The sequence below is a fragment of the Melanostigma gelatinosum genome, assembly GCF_949748355.1.
Source record: "Melanostigma gelatinosum genome assembly, chromosome: 7".
In the NCBI taxonomy this organism is placed as follows: Eukaryota; Metazoa; Chordata; class Actinopteri; order Perciformes; family Zoarcidae; genus Melanostigma; species Melanostigma gelatinosum.
Genome location: NC_136640.1, coordinates 15,618,392 through 15,630,558, shown reverse-complemented (window position 1 = coordinate 15,630,558; position 12,167 = coordinate 15,618,392). Strand labels below are relative to the sequence as shown.

The 12,167-nt window shown below is 39.3% G+C and overlaps 1 protein-coding gene across 4 annotated transcripts in view; it reads right to left on the bottom strand.

Annotated features, from left to right (window-relative positions):
• Window positions 1-12,167, bottom strand: part of ncam1b (neural cell adhesion molecule 1b) — a 65,867-nt gene that overhangs the window by 35,283 nt on the left and 18,417 nt on the right. For all 4 annotated transcript variants that reach the window (XM_079272212.1, XM_079272213.1, XM_079272214.1 and 1 more), the window contains exons 2-4: window positions 3,472-3,546; window positions 2,482-2,691; window positions 700-843 (exon numbers count right to left, since the gene is read on the bottom strand). In XM_079272212.1, coding sequence (XP_079128338.1) covers window positions 700-843; window positions 2,482-2,691; window positions 3,472-3,546 — 429 coding nt within the window. The remainder of the gene's footprint in view (window positions 1-699; window positions 844-2,481; window positions 2,692-3,471; window positions 3,547-12,167) is intronic.

Genomic DNA, 12,167 nt, shown 5'->3' with positions numbered 1-12,167 from the left:
CCGTGTCAGAGGTGAAAAACAGAGAATCTGTTCTATTTTCAAATTCAAAACCAAATTATTTTTTCCTTTCAAAGCACAGGATAAACCCTGGAGGAGAACGGCAATAAAAGCCGGGCATGAACAACTTCAAGTCTCTAATAAATCTACATATATCCATTATGCTTGAGCCTGCAGTTCTATTTTGTTGCACTCTTTTAGTTTCTAGTAGTCTATGTCCATTATAGGAACAATAAATTCATCACATTTTCAGTTTTAGGTCAGATTATTGTTGTAAAATATGCTTCATGTTTGCTGTCATAAGATTTTATCCTCAAATATTAACTCTACTGCAACACTCCAATGATGGAAATATGTCCATATCATATTGTTAATATGAATATGGTCATACAGGTATGTATTTATGTATGACGACCTACTGATTTACAAACACAAGACTGAAATGTGTGTCTTCAAAGAAACACAACACAAAATGTTTAGTTATGACACATTTGTGATTATTTCGATTTTTTGTAATACGATTGATTTCAAAGGGGGTTTATGCAAGCCATTATGCAAACTACTAGACCACGCAAACTAGATATCAAACAATATTACAGCACTATTACACATAATGTGTCGCATTAAAACAGATGTCATGAGCTCAACACCAAATGAAATGAAATAGAAATATGATCCCCAAGCTGTTCAGAGAGCACTTACCATCTTTTTCCATTTCTATATTTGCTCCTTTAAATTTCCAGAAGACCATGGGTGGAGGCGAACTGATGACGTCACAAACAATGTTGGCACTGTCTCCTTCTGTAAACTCTTGGGGTGAGGGTACGTTGGTGAAGGTGATTTTTTCTGGAATAACATAAACATAAACGCTTTTCACTCATCGATCATTTAATGAGTCATCAAAACTCCATCTTCTCAACACAAAGTTTGACTGCTGGGAAGAAATGCATTCTTATTCAAAATGACAGATGCAGGAATTCGTCAAGCACATGAAACAAGATATCGTCAAAATAAAGGCAGCAATTTTGTTTTAATTCGCTGCTTTTTTCCTGTAAAAAAAGAACTGGGGGAGTGCTTGGCAATTTTACCAATCACCATCTTTTCTACTTACGAAATATCCAATTCTGACCCATTTTACAACCAACCAACTTCACTGTAACTAAGTGAGGAGGACTTTCTTTCAGGCGTTGCTTTGCAAGATCATTATCACTCAAAACAACCCCCCCCTGACTCCCCACTTTAAGTTACCAGAACAAAAGCATTTCTAATTTAAAGTAATTTCTAAAGCTCACCATTTGTTTAATGAGGAGCTCTGCGGGGCATGGAATTAAATCTACAGCATCCCAACAAGGCTTACAATATGAAGACATTAGTTTTGTTATATTATGCAGATAATGTCTTGCGAAAAGTTATAATGTAAAACCATAAACGCACACATACAAAGTAAAACAACAGCTATTCAAAAGTAAAACTGCAGCTGTAACACTCATTGCCTGCAGGGGGCAAAAGTGGTGAAATTGCAGCAGTTGTTATTTTCTTTGACTGCAGGGTGTGACATCGCATTACATCTGCAAACTCGTCCTCGTACTTTCCTTCACTGTAGGTGGCAGAAGTTGGCGCGTGTGCAACTGCTCCGACAAGCGCAGTAGCTTGTGAATGTATGCGTTTGTGAGTGGACTACGAGCCAGTTCCATGCTTCACATCTAAACATAGTTCAAATGTCCTTAAAACACAAACACTTGTGCCGTATAATGCAAGTCTCATTTATCCAGTTGTGTGCTCACTACTTCCCCAAACATCTTCACGAAATCCTCACTGTTTAAAGTGTAGAACTACTTCTGCATAAACAGTCTCACGCCTTCGTAACAAGTAGCGCCCCTGCCTGTTTTGTCAACAATACAAGTGTTTGGGAAGTAGTGAGCATACAACTGTATGTATGGAACTTGGATCATACTGCACAAGTTGTGGGGGAGTTTGTACTTTGATAAAGTTTTGATAAAGAATTCAAGGTAACACGGGGTGACGTATTCCTTTAACATCTACTGAGCCAAGACAAATGCAAATTACAAACAGAAAAATGCAATCTTATTTTGCTGTATATTGATTTCCATATGCAGCATATACATGGGTGACCACTTCTAATCATAACCTAAATAGGAAATGAAATAACAGGAAAAGTTCTGTTTGAGAAAGAATTTCTTCTCTGATGGACATTTGCTGATGCTTGGCATTCATGGAAAATAAAAGCCATTACTCACAAGAACGGCACAACAGACAGGATCATTAAGCAGCCCTCTAATGGTCTTCCGACCGTTTATTGAACTGATGAAAAATCCATCCTCACTTGAAAAGAAAAAGAGTAATGTGTTGCCCTTGAGCAGTCAATAAAATACTCCGAGTTCAACAAACAGTTTTTTCTTCTTCTCTGTTCATACGACTCCATAATTTGCAGAGTGTGAATTGAGTAAAAAAAAAAAAACTTACGGAAGATCTTCACTTTGACAGTTGACTCCCTTTGCTGGTCTCCATTGGTAGCGACACACTTGTACGTCCCTGCGTTTTCCGTCCGAGCTTTGTACAGTGTGAGGGTGGAGGATGACTCATCGTTGCGGGTCACTGTTATGTCTGGCCTGTTCACTTCTATCCTGTCCCCACTTGGTCCAAACCAGTCTATCTGCCTGGCAACACCTACAACTGAGAGCACAGTGAAGAGCTGCGTGTTAGAAAACGGTTTTCTAAAACGTCCACATTCGACACCAGAAAAGGTGGTGACCTTTTGCCCACAGACCGAATATCTTACTGTGGGTTGTTCATGCGCCTTGCATGGCCTGAAGCCTGTTTGTGCCTTTTTAGCTCTTTACAAACAACTACAATTTCATTAGAGTCAAATGAAAAAAATATCCAATTATAAACTCAAGCATTTGATGCCATTGTTTTGCCTTGAACAGATGGCGAGGGCAACGGGAAAAACATGACGTTAGAGGAGGTGTCGTGTAACGAAGGTCAATCATTGAGTCAATGGATGACCAGGATGCTTCCGCCATATGGATAGATGTTGAAATCATCAGGATGCCACGAAATGTTTTTAATTAAAAGATGGCTTTGTAAAGCAATGTGGTTTTATAACATAATCCTGCCACAGAGGATGAGAGGTTGACAAAGTAAAGTATGTGTATTAGCACTCGCTAGTATTCTATTATTTGTACTTTGTCTGAGAGCCAGTTATTGATGTCAAAAATATATACAAGTACCAATTTAGTTTGTTGAGGTAAAATATATTTGAAATGATTATTTTGATATTTTCATGAGAATATCAACTCAAAACACAGACCTCTGTCGGTAGGCAGATGGAATCTTTGCAACTTCTCTTTAATGTAAAAATGGAGGTAAATAGTGAAAAGTGTTGGCTGGATGCAGGTTTGAAAGGGAATGAAAGGTGTTGTGTTCACAGTCATCACAGTTTGGTGAACTTACCTTCACACATGAAGAATTTGGACTCTCCAAGACTAATCTCCCCGTGACTTGGAGTGATCTGCACTTCCAATGAAACTACAACAGAAAAAAAACAAATATAAATCACAAAATAGGAAACTTGCCAACATAATCAATGAAGCACAACATGTATGGAGTTCACACATTCACCGTGTATCTTTTGTTCCCGGGCAGAGGCAGAATTGAATTCCTATTTGACTATTTAACACCGACTGAAGGTTGCTCTGAGGTTAATTAATTGCTTAATGTTTTATAATTATTTGATTGCAGATAACAGTTTGTACAAGTAGTGAATGTGAAACTTTAAACACACAATCAAAGACATCAGCAGTTAAAACGACAACAAAGAATCAAGCTGTGTCTCTCATTTCAGGTCAGTTGGCCTAAATTACAGCGGCTGTTATTTTCCTTGCCTGTAGGTGGCGACATTCGTATCTTTGCACATACACATCCACGTTCTTTACTGTGGTTGAAAAGGCAGTAGGTACAGGAAATGTGTAGAAAGGGACTATGCCAGTTTTTGGCTCCAGAAACCCTGATATGTCCTGTTCCTCTTTTGCCTGCAGTCTTCCTGGTCTTTAGAGAGAAATAACATCCATTCAGCACTGCAATTATTGAGTTAACACTCAGCAGTTGGTAAGAACCAATGCTGTGCTGCCAGTGTATTTTGAAAGCAATTACATTTAAGATGCTTTTTGTTTTTTTGTCTGTCTAACGAGATAAATACAGCGTGTGTCTCAGTGAAAGCCTGCACTTAATCAAAGACCGGATAAAAAAGACAGATTTCTGTTATTGGCCACGGACAGAAGTATGGCCCGAAAGACTTCTATGCTTAATTAGAACAAAGCTTCACTTGTTCCTTGCAGAGTCTCCCATGGGGGCCTGTGGTGAGATGAAGAAGTGTGACGAAATTGGCCCAAAATGCATAAAATTGTATTTTCAAGAGTGACCACTGCTAGGTATAAGTGGCAAGAAAAATATATTTCCAAAGCCCTAGTTAACAAATCGTAATTGCTTGGGTTCCTTTTGGACTAAAGGTTAGAAATAAAGTCAATGTATCTTGTGTACAGATTAGACTAATCATCAAAAAAGACCAAGAAAACCAGTAAATACAGTATTGACATTTTGAGAAGCTGGAACCAGTGACTGTGGGGATCTTTGCTTAAAATAACACGTAAATAATTGATCAATGATTGATTATTTCTCTCTGGGGGGACTGATCAATTAATCGCCTCAGATCTTAACCCATCAACATCCCTGACTGGCAGAGCAAGATAATAATTACTTGACCTGAAAAGGCTAAAACCGAACCAAAGACAGTTCTCGATCAAAAAGTGTATAAATATTACCCGTCTCTTGTACACTACTGATTCTCATCTATTGAGTTAATACTTGTTATTCAATACAAGAAAGATTCACAGGAAACAACCAGAGGTATGCATGCAATACACGGCTGAATTAAGACCTTGACAACGCTGTTCAGCAAACCAAAATGTAAATACTGTTTACTACGTCTTCCAGACAAGGATGCTAAGTGGGTGTGTGGCGTATGATCCCTCATCCCATCAGAGCAGCAGGTAGAGACAGAATATAATTTAGACTTTGTAAATCGCTGTTGTTTGCGCTCTCTCTGCACTATTATTGACAGCATGAATAGCAGTTATTCAGTTCTATCTTTAAATGAGCCAAATTGTTTCATTTTGTCAGCAGGGTTTGATGTTCAAAGTGAAGGGACATGAAAGCCAGGCATCAAAAAACCCTCTCATATTATTCTCACATGAACTGCTAGCTAAGACACTGTTATGTTAATTTATGGATAAGGGTTTTGTTTTAATTGGAACAAGGAAATAACTACCGTTGGTATTCATTTAGTGGAACAGGCAACTCATTTGCAGAGGAGGCGAGGAGATGATGATGAATCAAGTCAAGTCAAGTTTATTTGTAAAGCTCATTATCACATTCAATGTCTGAAAGTGCTTTGTATTTGTAATGGTTCCCTACCGAGCCAAAGCTAAGCAGGCGAGGAAAAGAACCTTAAAACAAGCTGGTTGTATTACTGCTGTTGAAATGTGGTCTAATTGTTGTATTTTTGTGTCTCTATAACCACTTTACTTCTTGGTTTCAGCTCTTTTAAGGGGTAAACTCATTATGAGAACTCCAAGAAAGTAAAGAGGGTGAATGAAATAAGCCCCGTTAGATCACTCCATGCATAGATGTATGATCAATCTACCATAGTTTTTAATTTCAAGGGAGGTGGAGTGGCGATTAAAGAGAAGGGTGAGATGTGGAGCAGGGGCTGAACTAGTGTCCTGTAGTGTTAAGCATACTGACTAGAATGGCTGAGCTCTCTGTGCACTTCAGGTCGTCCTGGAGTATAAAAGCGTCTTTTCTTTCTTTTTTCAGAAACTAAAAATAATTCTGTCTGACATTTTTGCCAGAAATGCAGAAGTTTCAGAACACCGCAGAACTACACTTAACGTTTACAATAGCATTGCGTTTCAGGAGCAAATTAAATGCAAATGTGTGTGTGTGTGTGGGGGGGGGGGGGGGGGGGGAGATCAAATAATACTGTGTACAGTATGTATTATACACAAGCTAAAGCTAAGGCAGTTTAATACAGCAACCCTGCGATAACCATTTATATGAATGAAAGTAGAGTAGCCTGAATGTCTCAAACACCTCTCAGCACCACATACAGCCTCCAAAATGACCGTGAAGTTCAATCAAACCTGAACACCATGACGTCCATGAAGGTAGGATTCATTGCAGGAATGTTGCATTAGTTGTAGCTGGGTGCAACTTATAAACTTGCAACTGTATATATCTACTGTATATCCCCGATATAATAATTAGGGGTGTAACGATACCCGTATTCGTATTGAACCGTTCGGTACGAGGCTCACGGTTCAGTACGCATGACGAACCGAATACGTTTGAATAAATAAAAAATCAATTTAAAAATTAAAAATTAAAAACCTTTATTTAACCAGGTAGTCCCATTGAGATTAAAAATCTCTTTTGCAAGATGTAAGTAACAATACAAGATGTAAGCAAGATGTAAGTAACAATACTACATAACATTAAGGAGCAGGTTTTGTTTTTTATGCTTATGTGTTGCTAAGAAGACACCCCAGAAGATGGGTCACTCAGGTATAGTTCCATCATTGTTCAAAGTCAAAGAATAACTTTATGATGTTGGTTGTAATGAATAAATATATTTTAAAATCAAGTACATTTCTCTGGCATTTATAGTTTTCTACTGTACCGAAACGTACCGAACCGTGGCTCCACTGTATCGTACCCAACCCAACCGTGAATTTTGTGAACCGTTACACCCCGAATAATAATAAATAATAGAGGAGCAGGGACTATAAATTGATAAATGATGAATCGCTAATGTGATAATTCATCACAAACTGGGATGTAACTGGATCAGCTGTGTGCTTTGAATTAATGTCCAGAAGTCAGAAAGCAGCGAGCCACATTGTGAAAGCTGCCTGTGTACTTCACAGCACCGTGTTTCCTATATTAAAAGCAACAAAGCAAAACCGCTGTCATATCCTGCAAGCAAGCAGACATTCAAAATGATGAACAACCCCCAGTTTTCTAAATTAAAATATTCTTTAGCGCAAGCGATCATTTGTCTGCTCGGATCGAAGGCAGCTCCATGGCCCGCATTGCACATAGTGATGAACAAGACAGTGTCACTTCTTTTGAACCAACAGCCATCTTTTCATACGATTAACAAGCTAACAAGCTACTCTAGCTCAGGTCCGGGGCTCAAAGCAGAAGGAGGCCAAATAACAGGAAGTAACTGCATGTCCTAGAAATGTAGTCGACCTAGCGAGGTCAGTCCGCTGTGATTAAGCCATTTTAAACCCAGCAGGGCTGAGAGTGCCTGGAGAAGATCTCTATATTATAGAAGTCAAAGCCGGAGAATAGAAGCATTGAGCAGAGAAGAATGCATGTTTGCCTGTTGTCTTGTTGCTTTAAAATTGATGAGTAATTGATTTCCCAAATGTCAATCAATATCAAGAGTGTTTTTTTTAATACTACCCTGTTGACAATATTTAAAAACTTCCCATTACTACATTTAACAGTTTCTAAAAAAGACAAATGCAGCGTACACAGAGTATAAATGAGTTCTGAAACCTATTAGCAAAAGGACCGATACGCTAGTTTTCAAATAATAAAACGCATTTCACTGACACATAAAACCGAAGACATAAATGTGAAGTCTATTATCATATTCATTCCTTTTGTCATGTTGAAAAGTCAGTCGTTAATCGCTGTAATTTTGCAAACTGCTAATAACCAAGAAAAGAGTCTCTAACCTGCAGCAAGCTTCAAGTTGGAAAAGAAGATTCAAAGTTTGGCTGTTTATCAAAACTGGAACGAGGACTTAAAATGAGTCGGAAGGAAACTGGCCCCGGAAGGTACTATGTACCACTAATTGGCAAACCTCACCCCAGGCTTATGCAACTTACATACAAACCGGAGAAGATGTCCAAACGTGTGCTAAGTTTAGTTGTTCAGGCCTTCAACACCAGACCGGTTGAGAGACCGACTGAGAAATATACTATTTGAGGAGCAAGAGTGGCCTAGTTCAAGAAAAACACGCGATCCCCCCCCGCAGTTAAATTTGACATTTCATATTAAAAAAACTTCTTCAGATTTCGCTCTTTGTCCCAAAATAAAATTACCTTTCTCAAAAACTGAATGAAGATGGGAAAAATTCAATCTCCTCCCCATCACAATTAACCTCTATCGAGCACCTATAATACAATAAATAAAAACAGGAACATGAAGACAGAATACAAAGGAGGATGTCAGAGAGGAATTTTCCATCAACAAGCTGACATCAGGAGACTGAGGTATGGCTCTACCTCCCGAGTAGTTTTGGATTCTATTTCACGTCAATAATTTCATTCTTAAGATGGAAAAGGAAAGACTGATAATTAGATTTAATCATCTCCGCCTTCGAGACATTGACGTTTATGGATGCACAATATGGTCGGAACCCCAAACATTAGCTGCCAACAAATGGATGAAGAAAGCCAGTCTGTCCCAAAATCTCAGCAGTAAATTAAGTCTTAATCACAATCGCACGATGTGTTCAACTTGACAGATGACATATGAGCGGAAAATCATGGTCTGCCTACAACTTCAACACAATGCCGAGACAAATACAGAGAAAACAGCAGCAATAAATCGAGTTGTTTGTCCCATTCCCCTGCAATCAAGCAGAAGAGCACGAGGCAAATCTGCATGCAACACAAGAACCGTGGCTCTGACATTAGCAGTTTATTTGTGATGTAAAGTTTACTGTGGCTGTGGGCAATGTCATATGTGGATGCAGGCTGATCATGACTGTAGGAGACAGCTTGCAGTGTCAATAATTCAAGTCTCGGTAGGTCATTAACAGAGCCTTAGTGTTTGTAGTCTCAGAGCAGACTCATTAAATATACACCGACATGGAGTAAAAACACGATACAATTAGTGGGAGCATGAAGTGAGGGAATTTCTCTTTCACATGACAATGCAGCAAAGCCATTTGAATGCAGCTGTAGTCTAGGACCAGAACTGACTGCATATTTGCCATTTCAAACCATTGCTATTCAAGGGTCATCTCCATGATTTTTCCAGTACAGCCGTGGGGCATTGTACTACTTAATACCATTGCATACACATGTGCCTGCACGTGTGTGGGTGTGTTTGTGTCTAGTGATGGCGGCGGAAGGGGGTTGTTATTTCATGAATGAAAATGGTGTACATTGATGTCCTCGGGCTACAGTAATCAGTGGTTGCAGTCGGAGAGCCTGAAATAGCTTCATGGAGCCTGAACTCCCTTCTAGCTCGGGTTGTATCTTAAAATTTAAAGTTCCCCGCGGGAATAAACTGACTTTTGACGGTGATGTTGGAAGTGACTCGATATGAAGAGCAAGGACACCACATAGATAAGAATGAATGCAGAGCACGGCCTCTGTCCTCTGGCCTCCGTAGTTATTGGAACAACACCTCGGGTGCTACAGCTCGTGCTACTGGATGTTGTAGTAAGCCTCCAACCAAGCCGTTACTCGCTTCACTTGCCATGTGGGATTAAGCTCATTATCTCTTTTGCCAGTGTAAAACACACCCACACACACACACACACACACCACTTAAACGTGCCACATTGACAGTCACAACCTTTGCTTAACTATCTGTAATCTAAAATAAACCAAAGAACCTGATCTGTCCTTCACATGAAAGGTACGCTAGCCACTAAGGCCTGAAAATCACTGAGCAACTTGTGTTACACTACTAAAACAACATTTTATTTTATATATATATATTTTCCCAAGCTAATGGCAGTGTGCTACAACGCTGGAGTTTCTGCCATTTGGGATACAGCACAAAAGTATTACCTTTGTCCTGTGCGCTGTTTGAACTGAAGAAAAGTTCAATTGACCCTTTGCTAAATCCTGCCCCTCGAACTCAGACAGGCCAATCATTTCGAGCTAGTTATGAACGTTGGGCCTTGGGTACATGTAAGAGTCATACTTGTTCCCGGAGAGGTTGGAAGGAGATATAAAACATTACATTTCTACGTAAAAACCTTTTGGGGCTAACACTAGCAGAGTACGTTAGCACAACTAGCATTTACAGGAGCAGTGTTGTTCCTTAATATCAGTGTCTCCTGTCTGGATCGCCTTTACACTGTGATTACCAGCTTTTATCTTCTATCTTTATCATTTCTGCTGAATCAGTCTGTGGTCCTCGATATACATCCTGCAGAAATCGAAGACCCTTCTCTCTGCTTCTCTCTGCTTCTCTCTGAAATCACTTTTTTGTTTTCACAACAAAAAGGTATTCATTCAGGAAGTGCAGTGAGTGACAGTGTGGGCTCCATGGTAACTCTGACAGCTTAACGTAGTAGTAGCGGGGGGGGCGTGGCTTAGCGAAGGGTCAATTGTTTCCAGGGATGAAGTGCCTCAGTAATACTGTTATGCTTTTTATATATTGTATTAAGACTTACTCACAATATATCACAATGTTTCTTTTCCCACATTACTAGAAATGAACCTTCATTTAGAACAACCAGAACTCTGAGACCTCGGTCTGAATGGGACAATACTTACCCAAAATGGATGTATTCAGGACTCGCTACCTCTGAGGAACAAGTGTTTGCTTGCTGCTCATGCCTCTCAACCACAGTTATACTCACTTCTTCCAGTTGCCATGGAAACGTGTTTCCCAGCTCCCCTCTCCCCATATTTTGACATCACCGCTCTCTCTCTCTCCCTCTCTCTCTCTCCCTCTCTCTCTCTCGTCTGATTGGACACAGCAGTGCAGCCTCCGAAGTAGAGTGACTATTTACATTGAAGAGGTTGTTAAAACACAGCACACAACTTCAATGGATCACCAGGATTGCCTTCAATGTCTGCACCAGTTAACTACATACTGTATTTAAGTAAAAAGCTACAAATTCAACTTATATAAAATATTTAAAGAGGAACTTTTAACAATTAGTTTGTGGCTCATACCCTTATTATTACCCCAAGCTGAGGCAGCTTGGCTTAAGACACTTTGGGCATTTCATTTGTTTCATTACTTTTTAAAACATGACACGACTGCACAACAGATGGCTGGCAGCTCACATTAAATATTGTGCATTACTTTTAAAAGGAAATGAGTATGTGCCAACCCAAAAAGGAACCACTAGTGCAAAGACACTGCTATGTTCTTAATAATATCTATTTCAAGGCTTTCAGTCCAAATTACACCTGTAAAACTTAAGTCTTAATCCAAAACGTTCTGTCTATCTGCAGAACTTAGTACGGAGGCTTATGATGGAGTTCATATGTACTTAAATTATTTTTATAAGCTATAAATTATGAATTGCATCCGAACATTTATATATTATGCAATCCCAGTCCCAGTTACATGTTAAAACGAGGGCGTAAAATGACCACTTGAAACACTGACATAACGGTCATATTTAAGTGTTGCGTAATAGGGCCGCACATATTTGAATAATATATAAGAGGTCGAGCTGCCACAGTAGAGATGATTCAGACTCCTATCTGTAGTTGTAGTGTGGACGTTTCAAAGGTATTTGGCTGTGGTATTGAAGTATCATACAACCTTTCATATTTCATGGCACATCTCTTTCATCACTGTGTCATAAGCTAAAAGGATTGTTTTGTTGTGTACTGTAGCTTGATGTGCATCACAATAAGGAATTTAACAACAAAAATACTGATTTACATACATCAAAAAATACTAGTTTTACATAAAATACACTGTAAAAACATGATGTATAAATATAATTATAACCCTTATAAAAAAAGCTCCCTGACGAATGAAATCCTCTTCACGTTGGCCTCTGCAACATTAAGAAGTCGACTGAAACTAGAATTACCGCCTCGCATCATGTTGCGGTTTACATCCATGTTCGTCCAAAGCGTCATCGCCTCATCATCTTATCCTATTACACATCTGTGTGAAATTCTCCTAATTAGCATATGAGCATATGCTGCGTTATGGACTAAGACGTGTCTTTGATTACCAAATTATTATCAGATCATCCTGGAGTCCACGTGGACTATCTCGTTCACAGGGGTATCAGGAACACTAGGATGGACCGTACGGCTGTCGCCGGCACGGAGGCATAAAAACAGCTGTTTATTTGTATT